At 37.7% G+C, this 19,875-nt stretch overlaps 1 protein-coding gene across 1 annotated transcript; it reads right to left on the reverse strand.

Annotated features, from left to right (window-relative positions):
* Positions 1 to 9,784: 9,784 nt before the first annotated feature.
* tor2a (torsin family 2, member A) lies at positions 9,785 to 19,664 on the reverse strand. The gene is made up of 5 exons (XM_079813697.1): positions 19,467 to 19,664; positions 18,027 to 18,292; positions 11,748 to 11,923; positions 11,522 to 11,649; positions 9,785 to 11,419 (listed from the first exon to the last, which is right to left on the reverse strand). The coding sequence occupies exons 1-5, from the start codon at positions 19,582 to 19,584 to the stop codon at positions 11,175 to 11,177; spliced, it is 933 nt and encodes a 310-aa protein (XP_079669823.1). The 5' UTR covers positions 19,585 to 19,664; the 3' UTR covers positions 9,785 to 11,174.
* Between the last annotated feature and the right edge of the window lie 211 nt (positions 19,665 to 19,875).

Below are 19,875 nucleotides of genomic sequence, written 5' to 3' on the forward strand. Positions count from 1 at the left end.
ATACTAATTTGACAGTCACCTCGGATAACAGATTACTCAATTGCAACGTAGAAGCATGTATTTTTCTGTAAAGCTGCTTTGAAACGATAAGTAGTGTGAAAAGCGCTATATATAAATTTGAATTGAATTGAATCATGTGAATTTATACAGACATTCAAGATTTGATACACCTCAAATCGTGCTGGAGAAAATGATCAGATCTGACACAAACTTGTGGAGTTCATGCAGCTGGAGTGCTGCTCTCATTAAAGCAACACGAGAACAAAAAAAGTATGAATATTCTGAAATTCAATATAAAAAAATTAATTAGCTTTAAAAATGTATAAAATCAGAAGAATTCTAAACAAAATAATTATAATAATCATATATAAATCATTCCATCAGCTTCTAAATGTAATAAAGACAGCAATGAATTAATTCCACTGTTAAAAGGGAACATTTTATTGCTCTGACATGAACAGAAGTTATAGGTCTAAGAGAGAATCACTTGTATCGTTACTGAATTAGCAAATGCTGAATGAACACTGAATCGACAAAACAATCAATGCAACTCAAACAGTGAATATTGTACAAGGAGCCAGTTTAATGTCTTTCTGTCAGCTCTTTGCTTGCATATTGGCTTTAATTACACTTAAAAATGTGATCATTCTTTATTGGGCTCAGTTCAATTATCAAGTTATGAACTCGTGTAATTAACACCATAACTAATTAAAACATATGGACAGAGAATGATTAATAATCAGTGATCTGAATCAGTGCTGTGTGGAGATTTTTTGGCAGATGTGGGGCATCCATCCGAGAGGACTTAAGATTTCCATCAATACCACAGCATAAGAGAACTATTGAAAAATACTTCAAAGACAATATCACTTGTGGAAGATTTTCAACATTCCAGCTACATTGACAAATATACGCTTTCCCTGAGCAATCCTTTACAATGGACCATTCCCAGCTTCTCTGAATGGTCAGGATTGCTTGGGCCACTCTTAGCACTAACAATAGCTGAGGTCAGAGGTTACTGGCACGGCTGGACACAGCTAATACAAAAGTGCAAATTTATTCAGGGTAATGTTCTGAGCCTCCTAGGGGGTCTTCCCTGTTTTACAAAAATATTTAAAGTAATACCACCTAACACAATGCCTAAACTATATCTCAGTAACTAAAAGTCATTATACACAAGTGAGTGTTTCTCTACTAACACATAATAACAAATATTTTTTGGTGAATTCTGTCTTTCTGTTTCATATGTTTGTTATACATTTATACAATTTACTATTCAAAAAAGATATTTTGGCCCAAAAAAGTGGTTTGATATTTTTTTTTACATAAAAACTTGTTTTGTTTCATTAAATAATTTTTTTTGCTGTTTAAAAAAGCCTATTATTAAATAATATGCTGCTTAATGACAGGTTTACATTGTTACAATAACATGCTCTCATTTTTTCCCCCCCTGAGCAATAACAATGTAATTGTTCAATAGCATTTTTGTAGTCAGGATTTTAAGGAATGCTCCTATACATAAAAATAAGGGGGAAAAGGCTTTTAGTAGCATGTCATATAAATGAAAGCACTCTTATAAAGGTTCTAATTTTTACGAGGTACATACAATTAATATTTGATTATGGGCTACTATAGTGTTTTCAGAAACCCTGTATTATGAGCCTGTAAAAACACTTTACTATGAAGTGTTAATGAACGATTCCTTTGTGTGTAAAGTGCCAGGTAATCCCTTACACGAGTGGCTTTTGAGAGATAGGAAACGTCATCGAGGACACAAAGCGTAATGGCACTGTAGACACTGTTGGATTGTAATTGCAATGGGCAAAAAATAGAGTGTTGTTTCTTTAAGAGGTTTCTGGTCCCAGCGCAGCTGCTGGTCAGTACGCCGATTGAGACAGTGGATACTCATCCCCTTCTCACCACAATGGCCATTTATCACTCACTGGTGTGTTATTCAAATCTCGTACCAAGCGGCCACCGACCCCACTCTCGCCCTCGCCGTTTATTTAGAAAGCTGCGCAGTTGTCACGCGAGCCTCCGCGCATCCTTTAGCCAGAAACGCTGCCAGTGTGTTTTTGGTCCTTATTTTACAACAGTCCTCTGGACGGGAGTGATAAAAAGCTATCTTTAAATTAATTCGTGCCTTCTTTCGATCCTCACTAACATACATTGTGAGGGTCACGCGCATCGCGTCTTGAACACGCTAAAGAACTTTATTTTATTCTGCGCATTGAAGTTGGAGACTCGCAGCACCGCGGAACGACACCTCTGGAGGAATTTGACGCACATCAGGAGGTTTCTCTTTTTTTTTTTTTTGCTCGTTTTTGGTCTTCCATACTTGATCAGAAACATCTCACAGGTGCAGACATGGCGAATCGCTGCCTCAGTGCCTTCTGAAGAAAGTGCATCGTGATGGTGCAGCACAGAGCCCGAGCCTCCTAAAGATCACCGACCGCGTCGACGGAGCAGCTCCGGCAGCACATTCCTCGATCATTTCACAGGGAAATTTTGATTTTTGTGAAATGCAATTGGTCATTTATTTATTGAACTAGAACGAATTCATTGATAAAATCTTTGATTAATTTGGTTAACCCGAGCATTATTTACCCGGGGAGAGACCCGATTTTATTGTGCGGTTATAATTTTAGTAGGCTATAGCCCTAACCACAAAAAAAACAAAACAAAAAAAAAGGTTTTTAGAAATGTGCTATTCTTTTTTGGTAAAATAACACAGTCTTAAAGCAACATTACATGCTTAGACGGACAGTATTGAGCGTCAATTTCGTCTCGTGCTATTGTGACATTTCTGTAGATAACGAAAGTGAACCGAAAATATTATTATGTAATTTTACTGCCAAGGAATTTGTGAAATACAGCCGATATACTGAACGGCAGCACGCCTGAATTATGTAAAGAAAAAACCCACAATGTGCTTGAAGGCCTTTCCCCACTGAAGAGCAGAAAACACACGAGGACCCAAACGCATGGACCCTACAGTAAATATTCACACAGTTGTGCTGTTTATGGAAATATGAGCTCAAGCAGTTGATTGTCCAAACGCAATTCTTGTGAAATGTCAAGCGATCAGTCGAGAATTGTGCCTGGACATCTGTTGCTGGAGGCTCCCACGCGTCTCCAATCACTTCTGATCATCATCTCTGTTACATCCGTGCATGGGATTTATTCTTTTTTTAAATAATGAAAAACTCTAATGAAGAAGTTGGTGATTTAAAATGCAACGTTGAAGAAAACAGATTAGCTGACTTCATTTTAATTAACAGGATTGCATTTGTTGTATTTTTCGTAATGTGTCAATGTTTTGAATTATAGAAACTGGTTTAGCTTGGACGTTCATGGCACGTAAACGCTGCATATATGTTTATGATTAATTGTTTTATTATAGGCCTATCTATGTTTTATTTCACATCATGTATTTTGGTTGGTTTGTTTTGATTGGTACATTACCATAAAATGAATGTAACCTAAAACAGTGCATATTCATGTTTTTGAGTAATATAATAAAATACATCCACATGTAACGAAAACAGATTTTGCCTGCATTATTGTAGTAGGCTAAAGCAGAACAAAAAATGTTTTATCAAATTAATTTGTTAACTAAATGATTTTTCGATGAAAGTAGCTTTATTAAAAGATTTAAAGCTTTATTAAATGTATTACTATTTATTAAATGTGATACTATTGTTTTACTCGTTTAAAATGTGTACGATTTTACGATTTTGTCACATTTATTGTATGAGGTGTCTGCTACAGACTTTAGGATAACAAAGAAATGGCATGTTAATCCAATAGGATTAAACAAGATTAGTTTTACACACAGGTCAGATCTTTTGATCTTTTGAAATCAGCACGAGTAGCATTAAACGAATACATAGTTGTCAAACATTTGCATTAGACCTTTTCATAAATAAAAAATAATAATAATAATTACACTTTCCATATGAGATCAGTACATATATTAGCCTACTTCTGCTGGAATAGCTACATGTAAAAGGCCCGTACGATAGCCTATAATTGTATAATGCTTTAAATAGTTTTCTTGGAATTAAACCACCTAAAATAAAATAAAGATTGGTTTCCATCCATAACGATGAAATAATTAAAAAAATAAACATCATAGCAATATTTTCTATGTAAAAAAAATAGCCTACAATTTCTAACAATTCAACTTCGAGTTACATTGGACTGTTCTGTTCTCCTGCCATAATTTAGATATTTTTCTTATTATTATTGTGCATATTAGTCTGTTTAGCACCAGCACATGTTTTAAATGTTTATTTGGCTAATTCAGTATTTTTGTTCTGTACTGAAGTACTTCTTTCAATTAGCAAAATGTGTTTATTTCAGGCATTCTACTAAAATCAATACAATTCCTCTGCTTTATATAAACCGTTATTAAACGTATATAATTTGATTTAGGCCTAAATGGTTACGAAATTAAACCGTCTCCTCAACAACAACAAAAAAAGCTGCATTGGTCTTATAGACTGACTCTCCATGCACTGCTTCACGTCCTCAGCAGAATAGAGTCACTGAGCTGATATGAACGACTTTATGCTGTGTTAGTGGAATTTGCACTTATCATTGCAACTACCTCACGTGGAAGCAAATGAGGCCATACATCATGTAGAGGGAAGACGTGTCACGTGACAGTCTCAGCATCAGAGTCTCAGTAGGTTAGAGGATTATCAATCATTTCATGCTTGCAAAAGAGGGACAGATTTCGGACAGACATTTTCGTATACATCCTCCAGAGGCCCATGTCCCCCACTGACCACACAGAGGCCAAGGGCATCCCCGGTGCCCCCTCCACCCCTCTCCCAGCATTCCCCCTCCTCTCGCCCTTTGTTCACCTGTTGTCCTGGAGACTCCATTGCCGCGGTAAGCACCCATTGTTTGGTTGAGAACAGAGATGAAGAGACACAGTCCACAAGTAATCTCACAATCAGCATATTATGACGCAATGTTGACTTTTGAAATCGGAATGACAGAAAGTGGGATGGATCTGAGGAGGATGCATCATCTTAAACGTTTAGTAGGGACACTGTTTAAATTCAGGAGAGCAACATAAATGCATGATTACAACTTTGATTCTAATTTATTAAAATTGAAATGTATTGGTTTAATTAAACCTTTGAAGTTGAAAACATTATTTTGATGAGCTCAGGTGACATATCCTATAATACTGATCATTCTTAATCATGACATCAACTTAATAATTGTGTGTAATTTAAAATGAAATTTCTACATTAATAGATTTTTTTTAAGTTGCAATAACTTAGTCAGGGTAGCGTCATTTAACCTATTTCATTTCTGACTTAGATAAGGTGCATTCACTGGTTTGTAGGCTATTGTTGTTTAACAACTTATTCAGCTGACAAAACATCTTTCCAAAAAAAAAAAACCTTTCAGTAGACAAAAACTTTACAAGACAGTTTTCGAAGTTGTGAGTTATGCTGTGAGTTATGGATCTATAGCCCAGCCTTTTTTAAAATCTATGTAGAATTCAATATGGCATAGGGGCAGTTTACAAGACACCGTTTTCAACAAAATCCGAAATTGGGGGCCTGAAAACGCAAACCTTTGTAAACAGGTTTCAAAATGCACATTTTTGAAAACGATACCCCTATTGTCTCTGTTTAAACTACAAAAAAACGCGAAAACGGTGATGTCATGCGCATGCATATTATGTGTTCAAAATGACATCGCCAACTACTGGCCTGGGCTGGCATGCCATGCATAATACAGCATTTTTAATAATTTCCGCAGATCCGTGTGAATAGGGATTGTTTTGACGAGGTTGTCTGTATGCAAAAAAAGCAAAGGATAAACTTTTACATTTTTAGTAGCATAGTTGTCATGTAAACGTACCCTAAGGTCTATAACAGTGTTTCTCAAAGTGTTACGAGCTATGGTTATGAGTAGGCTACCACTAGTGGTACTCAGGCTGCCTCTAGTGGTATGCAGAGGAATCACTAAATAAATTAATGTTAAAGGGTTAGTTCACCCAAAAATGAAAATTCTGTCATTAATTACTTACCCTCATGTTGTTCGACACCAGTAAGACCTCCGTTCATCTTCGGAACACAAATGAAGATATTTTAGTTGAAATATTGACGAGAATAGTTTTTGTGCGCAAAAAAACCCCTAAATAATGACTTATATATGACCGATTTCAAAACAATGCATCATGAAGCTTCGAATCGTTATGAATCAGTGAGTCGATTCAGCGGTTTGAATCGCCCAAAGTCATGTGATTTCAGCAGTTTGGCGGTTTGACACGCGATCCGAATCATGATTCGACTCGCTGATTCATAACGCTTAATGATGCTGTGTTTTGAAATCGGTCATCACTATATAAGTCGTTATTTAGTTTTTTTTTGCGCACAAAAACTTTTCTTGTCGCTTTATAAACTTATTGTAGAACCACTGTAGTGAGATGGACTTTGTAACGACGTCTTTAGAACCTTTTATGGGTCTTGAGAGTGTAAAGTACATTGTGCCAATGGAGGCCTTTCTGAGCCGTCGGATTTCAACTGATGAACAGTTCTGAAGATGAACGGAGGTCTTACGGGTGTCGAACGACACGAGGGTAAGTAATTAATAACATAATTTTCATTTTTGGGTGAACTAACCCTTTAAGAGACATATATTTTAATTTAATCTTTATTTGAGTAAAGTGTTTTTTATATATACAGTCAGGAAAATAAGTATTTGAACACCTGTCTATCAGCTAGAATTCTGACCCTCAAAGACCTGTTAGTCTGCCTTTAAAATGTCCACCTCCACTCCATTTATTATCCTAAATTAGATGCACCTGTTTGAGGTTGTTAGCTGCATAAAGACACCTGTCCACCCCATACAATCAGTAAGAATCCAACTACTAACAGGGCCAAGACCAAAGAGCTGTCCAAAGACACTAGAGACAAAATTGTACACCTCCACAAGGCTGGAAAGGGCTATGGGGAAATTGCTAAGCAGCTTGGTGAAAAAAGGTCCACTGTTGGAGCAATCATTAGAAAATGGAAGAAGCTAAACATTACTGTCAATCTCCCTCGGACTGGGGCTCCATGCAAGATCTCACCTCGTGGGGTTTCAATGATCCTAAGAAAGGTGAGAAATCAGCCCAGAACTACACGGGAGGAGCTGGTCAATGACCTGAAAAGAGCTGGGACCACCGTTTCCAAGGTTACTGTTGGTAATACACTATGACGTTATGGTTTGAAATCATGCATGGCGCGGAAGGTTCCCCTGCTTAAACCAGCACATGTCCATGCCCGTCTTAAGTTGCCAATGACCATTTGGATGATCCAGAGGAGTCATGGGAGAAAGTCATGTGGTCAGATGAGACCAAAATAGAACTTTTTGGTCATAATTCCACTAAACGTGTTTGGAGGAAGAAGAATGATGAGTACCATCCCAAGAACACCATCCCTACTGTGAAGCATGGGGGTGGTAGCATCATGCTTTGGGGGTGTTTTTCTGCACATGGGACAGGGCGACTGCACTGTATTAAGGAGAGGATGACCGGGGCCATGTATTGCGAGATTTTGGGGAACAACCTCCTTCCCTCAGTTAGAGCATTGAAGATGGTTCGAGGCTGGGTCTTCCAACATGACAATGACCCGAAGCACACAGCCAGGATAACCAAGGAGTGGCTCTGTAAGAAGCATATCAAGGTTCTGGCGCGGCCTAGCCAGTCTCCAGACCTAAACCCAATAGAAAATCTTTGGAGGGAGCTCAAACTCTGTATTTCTCAGCGACAGGCCAGAAACCTGACTGATCTAGAGAAGATCTGTGTGGAGGAGTGGGCCAAAATCCCTCCTGCAGTGTGTGCAAACCTGGTGAAAAACTACAGGAAACGTTTGACCTCTGTAATTGCAAACAAAGGCTACTGTACCAAATATTAACATTGATTTTCTCAGGTTTTCAAATACTTATTTGCAGCTGTATCATACAAATAAATAGTTAAAAAAAATCATACATTGTGATTTTTGGATTTTTATTTTTAGATTATGTCTCTCACAGTGGACAAGTACCTACGATGACAATTTCAGACACCTCCATGATTTCTAAGTGGGAGAACTTGCAAAATAGCAGGGTGTTCAAATGCTTATTTTCCTCACTGTATATACATTTAAGTACAGTTCAGTTTTAACTTAACTTTACAACACATTTTAATTGAATCATTATTTTATTTGCCTGTATGTAAGCACAGTGCAGTGTTAATGTACAAACGGTGTATTTACAACGTTAAAGTGGCTGACAACAATAAATATTCTTATTAGGAATAAACTGCCTCGTTTTTGAACTGTGCAGAGCTGCAGCTGAATAGTTAGGCCTACTACGCTACTGTATTTTAATGCTGGTCATTATGGTGGTACTTGGAGAGCCAAATATTTTCGGAAGTGGTACTTGGTATAAAAAGTTTGAGAACCACTGGTCTATAAGGTCACATACATTAACATAATATACATGTTAAATTTAGCATGTGCTATCTGTTGATTTTAACTGAAATAGATAAGGTTCCAAGGCCACCCATAACTCAGTTATGTTGAAATTTGTTTGAACCCACAAATTAAGTTACTCTAACTCGAAATTTCATCAAAGGTGTCATAACTCAAAAAGATTGATGCATCCTATTGCATTTCTTTTTTTGAGCCAAAAATATTTGTTTTTAAAATGATTTCTAATATTAAAACATTAACAAGCATAATGACAATACTGAGTCTCTATACTGCATAACCACACGAAACCACCAAATAACTGATGCAGAAAGAGGCAAAAGTTGGTTTAGCAGAGCGTCTCAGCTGAATGCACCTCAAAAGGACTTTGCTCAGTGTCCCAATTGTTTTTCATCTCTGGGCCACACAAGGCCCGCTGCATCCTCCGTCCCACCCCTCAGCCGGCCGCTAACTCCGGCCTGACCCTGGCCATGCAGATGAAAGCCTCATCAGCACTGTGGCTGGGCACATTTACAAGTGAAAGACAGCCAATAATGGGGTGGTTAGGGAGAAAATGAGGAGACAGAGGGGTGCTCACAGATGTTGTGGGAGGAGGGGGGGCCATTGTAGCCAGGCCAGAGGGGACCGGCGGAGGGGGTGATGTTGTGCCTTTTTAGACCTGATTTGGGACAGAATGGAGAGGTGTCCGAATGAAGGGGCCAGTGGCCAGGAAAGGGCAGTCGCCTTGGAGAGCGTGTGAACAGGAGCACGGGGGTCAAGCTAAGAGCAGAGGTTTGGAGGAGGGAGGGGGTCAGTCTACCATTGTCTTGCTTTTTGTAACAGTCCAGCAACATTTGAAAATCCTTCCTTGACGCCACCCAAGGTGAGGGCCTTGTCGCTACACTTCCTCTTGGTATACTGGGATGGGCCAGATGAAGTCATCAAAGTGGGTATTAGTGCTTTGTGTGCAGGTGAAATGGTAGGGAAAGCTTTAAGAGCTTATCCACTAAAATTCAACATGTTCTCAAAGGGCTTAATGTCCAGCTCACAGTCACGGTGTCGCTTTCGCAGACCTTCAACAGACCACCTAACACCTGCTAACATTTCCTGCTGCGAAACATTTAATATCGTGGAGGAAGAAGGGCCGTCAGAGGGAGTTGGGAGGCTTTGTGTCATTCAGTCCATGTTCAACAGTTATATGTTCACACAGCAAGGGACTAGGAATGGTCATATGGGGTTGGGGAAATATATGAAAAGCTCCATTTAAACTCATGATGGTCAAAGATGATCTTGTGGATTTAAACGATCAAATAGACAAGTTTAAAAAAATGAAAAGTTGATTTTATTGCCTGGCTTTTGATGAAGTGTTTCGTCTTTTCATTTTGTATTACTGTACATGTTTGAAATTGAACTAAAAAGAAAGACAATGGCACATTGCTGGAAGAAAATGGATATGGTTGATCAATGAATAGAAAAGTGCATGAAGAAAATAGTTGATTCTTTTTAAAACATATTTACATCACAAAGAGTATACAGATACAGAGTATCTGTACAATGTAAACAACATTGAATAACACTGGAACTGGATTTGGATAGAATTCCACTGAATTTCAGAGCACTTCTTGATTTAAATCTTTTATTTTCCCTTTAGTGTTTAAAATTAAAAAGGAACTTAATGATGTTATGTGTTCTAACCATTCTTTGTGAGTAATATATAGTAAGGAGAACACCCACAGAAATAGATACTTAAAAAAAATATTTAAGTAATATTTAAAATCTGGCAATTTGCCTCATGGCAAGTAGACAACATGGCTTTTCAGATAAGAGAACAAAATGTATCTATTACAATTTTATTTGTAATCCTGATATACCACATTTTTTCGTAAGGTTGCTTAAAGGGACAATTCCCTAACCCACACTTATGTCGTTCCAAACCTGTATGACTTTGCTGGAAAAAAAAGAGATATTTTGATTAATGAAACTTCCATTGTATAACAACCAAAACACTGAGGTGTTTCTCAAAATATCATCTTTTATGTTCCACATGAAAAAATAAAGTCATACAGGTTTGGAACGAGAATCCCATCATTAGTAAATGATGACAATTTTAAATTTTGGGTGAACTATCATTTTAAGACATCCTTATTTACACCGTAAATAAGAGCAGCTAGATTCCACTTTCTGATTGAAGTAATTCTGTTTGAATAATAAAAGAACGCTATTATACACAATTTACATATTTAATAGGATTTTTTAAAATGGGAAAAAAACAACAAAGGTATTGTGGGACAAAAAAAAAAAGATCCTGCTTCAAGTAGGCACTGCTGCCACCCTGTGGTCAGCATCAGAAAAACAGCATTTAGTTTCATTGTACCCCATGATAAAATAAATAATCACCAAAGTTCAGAGAGCACTTGATTTGTAATGAACTCCACACTGAAAATGAGTGTTTTTAAGGTTGTTTCAGTGGCCCAGAAAACTTGCCTTTGTATTAACTAGCAACTGGCTTGTTGCTTGATTAAAAACTGCAAAAACCAGAGATATCAGACCAGATTTATCCAATCCTGTTCATTCTTCATCCGAACTCATGCATATGTCTGATACAACTGAAAGAATGTCTCAAAATCTCAAATTCTGGTCGCTTCACTCTGTAGTTCTACCACCCAAAAGGCTTTGTGCTGTGAAGGTCCTAAAGAGATCCACCTTTGGCCCTCAAAGGAACAGGTTCACTTTAGCCGGCACCAATTTGCAGCCAGTGCTGGAGAAATATTGGCTGTCATTTGGTGTGTAAGTCATGGCGCCCCCTACTGACGATGCCACATCTGCACGCTGACACTCCCCGCGCTGGCAGAGCTCCCGCTGGGCACAGCGCTCCACGTGGCGCCGAAGCAAGGGAAGGAAAGGCACAAAGCGAGTGATAAGCTTTTCTGTAATTATTCTGGAGTGGTAGAACCCACCTGGGAAACAAAGTTCACCCACAGATTAGATTGAAAATTGTGCAACATGTATGAAGTACTGTAACTAGCAGCTATCATTAACAAGATTGAGCTGACACTCACTGTTCTTGTTGTTGTACACGGCATCAGCAATAATGTCCTCCAGCTCATCAGGGCGAATGTCCTCTCGATCTCTACCAGCCTGTCGACTCTCCAACGCAAGTTTGTTAACTACCTCCTGACCTACAGTACTGAAAAAAAGTTGAAGATTTTATTTAAATGTAATATTGTCCTGAAATGCCGGTTCATAATAAGCATATACAATATTACTCCATTAATTCAGACTTACCTGATAAATATATAAATCGCCTTACGGTAGTTCGTCTGGAACAGAACATGAAAGGGGCCTAAATGCGGTTCTAAAACATCAATCACACCAGGAGGCATTTTCTCCATCTCATCGAAGATAAAGATTGAGCGAGCACAGGCGGTGAGATTTCTCTCGACCCAGTGTTTTAGATCTGACTGTGCACAAAACAAGAAAAGGACAAATACATTTCCATCCAGGATCTATTTACAGGATCTAAATATTAAAGCGCACATTTTGTGTTTGTATTCAGAGTTGCCAAGTCTGCAATTTTCCCACAAAACTGGGATACCTAAATTGTTGCCGCGGGATAAAGTTTTGAAACATTGCAAAAATTGTATTCGCTTGAAATGCTTGTATTGAAATATTCATGTGCTAGATTTGTGAGGGCTGGTAGACACTGGTAGGAAGCCTTTAAAGTTTGTAGCAACTCATAATGTAATAACTGCACATAATGTAATAAGTATTACATTATTATTATTATTATTATAAAATGTTCATAATGCAATCATTTTCTCATAATGAAATAAAAAAATTATGTACATAATAAACATTATGAGAAAATGATTACATTATAAACTCACCAAAAATTTGTCATATTTCCATTATTGTAATAGCTTTTAAAACAAAAAAATATTAGTATTCCCTATACAATACATTTTTAAAAATCTAAATCCAGATAAATAAATAAAATCAGAACTTCTGCACCTTTAAACTACTACTACTAGTAGTAGTAGTATTAGTAATCTGGTGGATTTTGTAGGTAGGTCAAGACTAAATTTAGATTTTTAAAATATACTGTAAAGGAATACTAATACTTTGTTTATTAATAATAATAATAATAGCATGAATATTTAAATCTGTTGCATTTCGCAGGAAGTTTAAGACTGGATTTAGAATTTTAAATATATACTGTAAGGTAACATTTTTTGTGTTTTAAAAGCTATACAATAATGAAAATATGACATGTTTTTGGTGAGTTTATAATTTAATACATTTCTCAGAATGTATAAATTATTACATTAAATTATGAAAATGTTATAATAATAATAATGTAATACTTATAAAATAATGTGCAGTTTTTACATTGTGTGCAGTTATTACATTATGAGTTGCTACAAAGTTATTTATGAAAACAGAAGGCACTGATTCCTATTTCTGATTGGTCAATCATGCCATCAAGTGGTATTTTATTCCCTGATAACAACTGGTAAAAACTGATAAAACAGGCTCATCCGGCTAACTGAAGTCAGCGCTTTATGCTTGCTAGGAACGTTTTTTCTTTGTGGAAGTTTTGCATTTGATGAGCTAATAAAATATTAAAACTCAAATTAATTTGTGTGTACAATTATTTAATAATGACATCCGTGTATTGCAGAGCCGCTCTCTTGTTTCATACAAACGCAGCTGCTGCCATTTTGAGACGATTGTTTTGTACACTGTAATGGATTATAAGATAACAAACAGGTACAATTTTATAACAGTATCAACTCAAATCAATATCTCTAATCTACATAATTATTTATGTGGTGAAATGCCGTGTAATAAGTGGCATGACTGTACCAAATCCCTTAAAGGGTTAGTTCACCCAAAAAGGAAAATTCTGTAATTAATTACTTACCCTCATGTCGTTCGACACTTGTAAGACCTTTGTTCATCTTCAGAACACAAATCATATTTTTTAGTTGAAATCCGATGGCTCAGAAAGGCCTCCATTGGCACAATGTACTTTACACTCTCAAGATCCATAAAAGGTTCTAAAGACATCGTTACAAAGTCCAATCCACTACAGTGCAGGTTCTACAATAACTTTATGAATCGACGAGAATAGTTTTTGTGCGCAAAAAAAACCTAAATAACGACTTATATAGTGATGACGATTTCAAAACACTGCATCATGAAGCTTCGAAGCGTTATGAATCAGTGAGTCGATTCAGCAGTTTGGATCGCCAAAGTCACGTGATTTCAGCAGTTTGGTTGTATGACACGCGATCTGAATCATGATTCCACTCGCTGATTCATAACGCTTCGAAGCTTCATGATGCAGTGTTTTGAAATCGGTCATCACTATATAAGTCGTTATTTAGGTTTTTTTTGCACACAAAAACTATTCTCGTCGATTCATAAAGTTATTGTAGAACCACTGTAGTGAGATGGACTTTGTAACGACATCTTTAGAACCTTTTATGGGTCTTGAGAGTGTAAAGTACATTGTGCCAATGGAGGCCTTTCTGAGCCATCGGATTTCAACTAAAATATCTTCATTTGTGTTCCGAAGATGTGTTACGGGTGTCGAACGACATGAGGGTAAGTAATTAAATGACAGAATTTTCATTTTTGGGTGAACTAACCCTTTAAGGCCCTGTCCCAAATGGCACGCTTCATATGTACTTTTGGTCTTGTGGACTTACAATGGCTGCACCATGTCTGTAAAGTCCATGAGACCATAGGGCATCCCATTTGTCATTTTAGGTTTCATAAGGGTGCTTGTGAGCGTCCCCTTTGCGGTCGGTATGCACCATCGACGTGCACTATTGTCGAGCCTGCATTGAAGTGATCTCTGCAGCAGACTTCTCCTTGAACAGCCAAATTGGTGTTATGTCACGAAAGTGCAGACTCGTTAGAAGACCACGAGTGTTTAGGGTGCCATTTGGGACAGGGCCTAAATGACCATCGAGTGTGAATTTGGCGCTTGCTAGCAACTTCTTTCTTCGTGGAAGCTTTGCATTTAAAGACCTAATAAAATATTTCAACTCAAGTCAATATTTATAATTATTTAATTATGTGGCAAGTAGCCGTGTAATAAGTGGCATAATGTACATCCAGACGATTATCATCACAGAATAAACTTGATCACCCTGTCAGGATTTGTTCTGTGATAACAACCGGCTGGGTGTACATTATCCCTTACATAACAGCAACTCTAAAATATGTACACTATATTGCCAAAAGTATTGGGACACCCCTCCAAATCAATGAATTCAGGTGTTCCAATCACTTCCATGGCCACAGGTGTATAAAATCAAGCACCAAGGCATGCAGACTGCTTCTACAAACATTTGTGAAAGAATGGGTCGCTCTCAGGAGCTCAGTGAATTCAAGCGTGGTACTGTGATAGGTTGTCACCTGTGCAATTAGTCAATTCGTGAAATTTCCTCACTACTAAATATTCCACGGTCAACTGTTAGTGGTATTATAACAAAAGTGGAAGTAATTGGGAACAACAGCAACTCAGCCACAAAGTGGTAGGCCTCGTAAAATCACAGAGCAGGGTCAGCGCATGCTGAGGCACACAGTGGGCAGAAGTCGCCAACAGAGTCTATAGCTACAGACCTCCAAACTTTTTGTGGCCTTCAGATTAGCTCAAGAACAGTGCGTAGAGAGCTTCATGGAATGGGTTTCCATGGCTGAGCAGCTGCATCCAAGCCTTACATCACCAAGTGCAAAGCGTGCAGTGGTGTAAAGCATGCCACCACTGGACTCTAGAGCAGTGGAGACGTGTTCTCTGGAGTGACGAATCACGCTTCTCTGTCTGGCAATCCGATGGATGAGTCTGGGTTTGGCTGTTGCCAGGTGAACGGTACTTGCCTGACTGCATTGTGCCAAAAGATGCACCTATTGCAATTTTCTTGGCTGATTCTGATTTCCGATTTTTTGTTAATGAGATCGGCCGATACCGATTTTTGCTGATTCCGATTTTCTTTCTAAGAACTATAATTGACAGCTTATACAAACAAATATCCACTTTTTCTTCAAAGCAAAATTATATTTTATTCTTAAATACATTTTTAAACATTACAACAGGATCTTCTCTCACTTAAACAACTCTCAAAAAATAAGTGTTCTGTGCCTGGTAAGAAGTAGAAATAACAAATAACTGAAAATCAGTTGCTTTATGAAACAAAACATTATAATTTGACCTTTTTCTCTTTTTTACTTGTCTTACAAAAGTCAAAAGATCCTATGAATGAACAAACCTGAAGTGTACAATACTCCTCCAAATAATAGTTCAGTAAATGGGGAATAAATGTTGCCGACTAGGGATGTCACGGTACCAAAATTCCAGTAGTCGGTACCAATAACATAAAAATTTTACAGTACTCGGTACCAGTTTCATTACCACAGCTAATTGTTTATATATATTTTTTTTATTTTTATTTAACCATTTAAAAAAAAAAAAAAATTAAATGTATTACGTTTATTATTTATGATGATAATCATTATAAGTAATTATACTACGGGCCGTTGAATGCTTGAATCTGATTGGCTGATGAACGTTCTGAGGTGTGCAATTATTTTCTGGGAGATGCACAGCGAACGTAGTTCCAGGCAGCTCTTGACCGCATTACAGTTCCATATCACTTCGCATAGTTAACTGTAATAACGGAAATTACAGGACTAAAAACAACAATATGATATGACAGACGATTTTCCTAAAGTAAATCTTAATATTTACGGTGAATATAAAACGTTCAACAACAGGGCGGCAGCAGTATTAGACAGTCCAGATGAAAACCAACAGACGGAAGCGGACATCAAAGGCAAGCTTTTCTGTCTCATTACTGAAATCACACATGCTCGCACACGCACTACAGTTTGCACAAAAAGGTGTCAGCGCTGCCCTGACGATTTAATCAGTTAGCCCATATAGTGGAGCAACTTAAAGGCTACACGTGACATTTTTGCACTAGCGAGGTAATAACAGCTGTTTAGAGACGCACAGAGGTAGCCTAATTCACACAAGCTCTCGCTCTCGCTCTCGCTCTCGCTCTCTCTCTCTCTAATAACTTCAATAATAACTGCAGTAGAATGCTATCAACGGCTCAAGCCTTCGTTAACAGCTTTAAAATGACGTTTCGGAACTAACAAAAGAGCCGTTGGATGAGACGCGGAAGAAATAGTCCTACTCACAATAGCGATTTAAGTACAAAAACCGGACGAATCCCTTTAAATATATCTTCGGATCGATGTCTTGAGGTGTGGTAACCGTAGTATAAGCAGAATAATTGACTCCGGGGCGTTCAATTATTAGAATAATAATGCACACCCGAGGTGTAACGGCCACTCCGCTTCGCGTCGTGACCGCATCACCACCTCGGGTGTGCATTATCATTCTAATAATTGAATGGCCCGTCGTCAATTATTCCTTACATAATACATAAACATTTAAAGGCTGTATGCTGTTCAAAAGTAAACATTGTTTATAAAAAAAAAGATCAATTGAAAAATAATCAACCATTTAAGCATAATTATTATTAGTAGTAGAGACGTATTATTATTACATAGAGCCGGCGCTAAATCTACTGTAGGCTACAACAGTAGCCCAATATATTCTGTCAGTTTAATTTTTTTAAACCAAACTTTTATTTTGACGGGTTGCCGTTGCCCTTGAGTGTCTGTGTTCATGATATGACATATGAAACGGTAAACTCTCATGAAGTGACGGTTTGCGTTTCGGCTGGTCATCCAGCGCCATGAAGTCCATACTTTCTTTGTAATTGCTTTGGTCTTTTCGCTGCTTATACCAAGGAAAGATAGGAGAGGCTGCAGACCTGTGGCTGGCTCTGAACTCTGGCCAGCTTTAGCCGTTTTACCTTTACTAACGTTACCTTCTTCAAACTGGGCATGTTCCACGGGGTGATGGAGTTTTAAGTGTCTAATTAGGTTTGTTGTGCGCTTTCCTGGTGGTTCCCCCGCGGTTTATTTTATCCTTACAAATTTTACAAATGGCATAATTAGTGTCTTCTAGTGTTTGCATGCAGCTGTGAGCACAAGCGTGGCTGTGACGTCAACGTCGCAGCCGCGCTTGTGCTCACAGGCATGTAGGATCGGAGACATATGAGACTGAACGGCCAATCACCGATCAGGGCCGCTTATGCAGAAAATCGGCCAATTCCGATCCCTGGCCGATCAATCGGTGCATCTCTAGTGCCAAGTGTAAAGTTTGTAGGAGGGGGGATTATGGTGTGGGGTTGTTTTTCAGGGGTTGGGCTTGGCCCCTTAGTTCCAGTGAAAGGAAATCCATGCTTCAGCATACCAAGACATTTTAAACCCTACGGATTAAGAATAGGATATCATTAAAGTTCATGTGCATGTAAAGGCAGACGTCCCAAAACCTTTGTCAATATAGTGTATTTTAGGCATGAGAGTGACATATTTTTTTAGTTTTGGTATTTGGGATAGGGTCATTGAGCTAGTTTTGGGCTAGTTTTGTTACGCAAACCTGGCAACCCTGTTATATATCAAGAAATATACACATACCCTGTATTGTTGCACCCGGTCAGCTGAAGGAAAGTGTAATGTGGGAACAAATTGATGGATGTATGGACTGCCCATAGCCGTTCCATAGATATGTCGTCCAATCATAGAGCTGACCAGACTTTTTCCAGTCCCAGATGCTCCATGGAAAGACAGCACTAGTGGTCTGACTGGGTTTTCATTCTGTAAAAAATTCACCACTGCTTCTGAGACAATGTCCTGAGCCATATGCTGACCATAAAGGTTTTTATAAAGGTCCCACTCTAAGCCTGTAAAAAAAAAAAAAAGGGAAACAGTTTGGATGATTGAAGGGGTTTAATAAAACCTAGATGTTACTCACAGCTGTTACACTGGAGCATGAACAGATGTAACAAGATCTTCTTTTGACAAATATATTGAATGACATCATTACAAAGCAATTCATTCAGGTCTCCAAATGTTGAGAAAACCAATAGCATTTCAAAGCAGATGGTCTCATGAGTTATTTACTGTTAACCAACACATATTAAATATACTTGGCTTTCTAAGGTTACCAAGTATGCAGATAAGATGTTATGAATAAACACACATAACTTATAAGATTGTGTAGACTTTGTTATATGATTGCCAACTATCCTGTAAAATAAGAATCCTACAAACAATAAATAAGGTTTAAAATGTTTCACTAGCCTTAATTAAGTATAACAATTATGTGAATTAATTGAACAACGTTTTTTAATGTATTTGTTTTCATATTCTGTATGCTGTGTTAAGTGGGAATTTGGGGAGAATCACATATTTAATAATAACTGGATAAAAAAATAATAATGCATGAAAAATATATTTTGGAGGTCCTGGTCCAGGTTAAGGGGTCCAGACTCTTCTTGTGCCAGGCGATCAACTGCCATTAAAATGAAGGGGAATGTAACAGAATGCTTTTTACTATTCGTCAGAAACTCAGACATAAAGTATGTTTCATTTTCATGTTATTGGTGCACATTTTCACTGAATTATAAATATAGGATGTCTGTTCTGTTACTCTTTGAAATTTTTTAAATACAGTCACACTTCCAGCTACATTGATATGTATAGAATTATGTGCAACACATAATTTTGTGGCATACATTTATTTTTTTTTAGCAAGTCGTAAGCTAACATTAAATGGATTGTATCTCAAATGCATTCAGTCAAGCAGTGATCTGTTTTATACACATACAAAGCTGCAGCCATACTGTAAACTATGTAGCATCTTGTTCATGTTTTCAGTCATCAGCTGTCACCTATCACTAATGGTGAATTTAAATTTGGCGTATCGGTATAAATAAATGGGGCCCATATTTATGTTGAAAAATAAAATCCTTCCTCTGCTAAAGGTGGCAACTTTACTGAGTACTACAGAAGCTAACGCTAACTAACTAACTGTCTATATGCTGAAGACAGCTGTTAATATCACACACACCTTACCTTTTATGTCTGGTTTGTAGTCACACTCGCAGCTATCAGAAATTGAACAAAAAATAGACTTTATCTCAAAACCGGTACCTAAGGAAGTACAATAAATTAAGAACAATATAAATAGCATGGTAGCTAGCTACAGCATCGGAGCACAGCTCCAAGATGAGTTGGATGACGGAAGCGCAACTACAGCTCCACGCAGACACTAGAGGGCAACAACTAGGATACATTTCACACATTTCCGCGAATCGGTTCTTTCGAGCAGTTCATTCAAATAACAATTCACTGATTCTTTTACGTCGTGTCGTAATTGCGTCATTACGTGATCCCAGACTTCCGGCGTTTAAATATATATATGAAAAGAAAACTTCTGGCGTTTATTATTGTCCCAATAATGATAATAACAATAAAAAATAGA

The sequence above is a fragment of the Gobio gobio genome, assembly GCF_949357685.1.
Source record: "Gobio gobio genome assembly, chromosome: 4".
Classification (NCBI taxonomy): Eukaryota; Metazoa; Chordata; class Actinopteri; order Cypriniformes; family Gobionidae; genus Gobio; species Gobio gobio.

Coding starts and splice junctions, on each gene's coding strand:
- tor2a (XM_079813697.1), bottom strand. CDS start 19,584: ATGCTATTTATATTGTTCTTAATTTATTGTACTTCCTTAGGTACCGGT. Junction 18,293..19,466: donor CTACAAACCAGACATAAAAG/GTAAGGTGTGTG, acceptor TTTTTTTTACAG/GCTTAGAGTGGGACCTTTAT. Junction 11,650..11,747: donor GCGATTTATATATTTATCAG/GTAAGTCTGAAT, acceptor ACTTTTTTTCAG/TACTGTAGGTCAGGAGGTAG.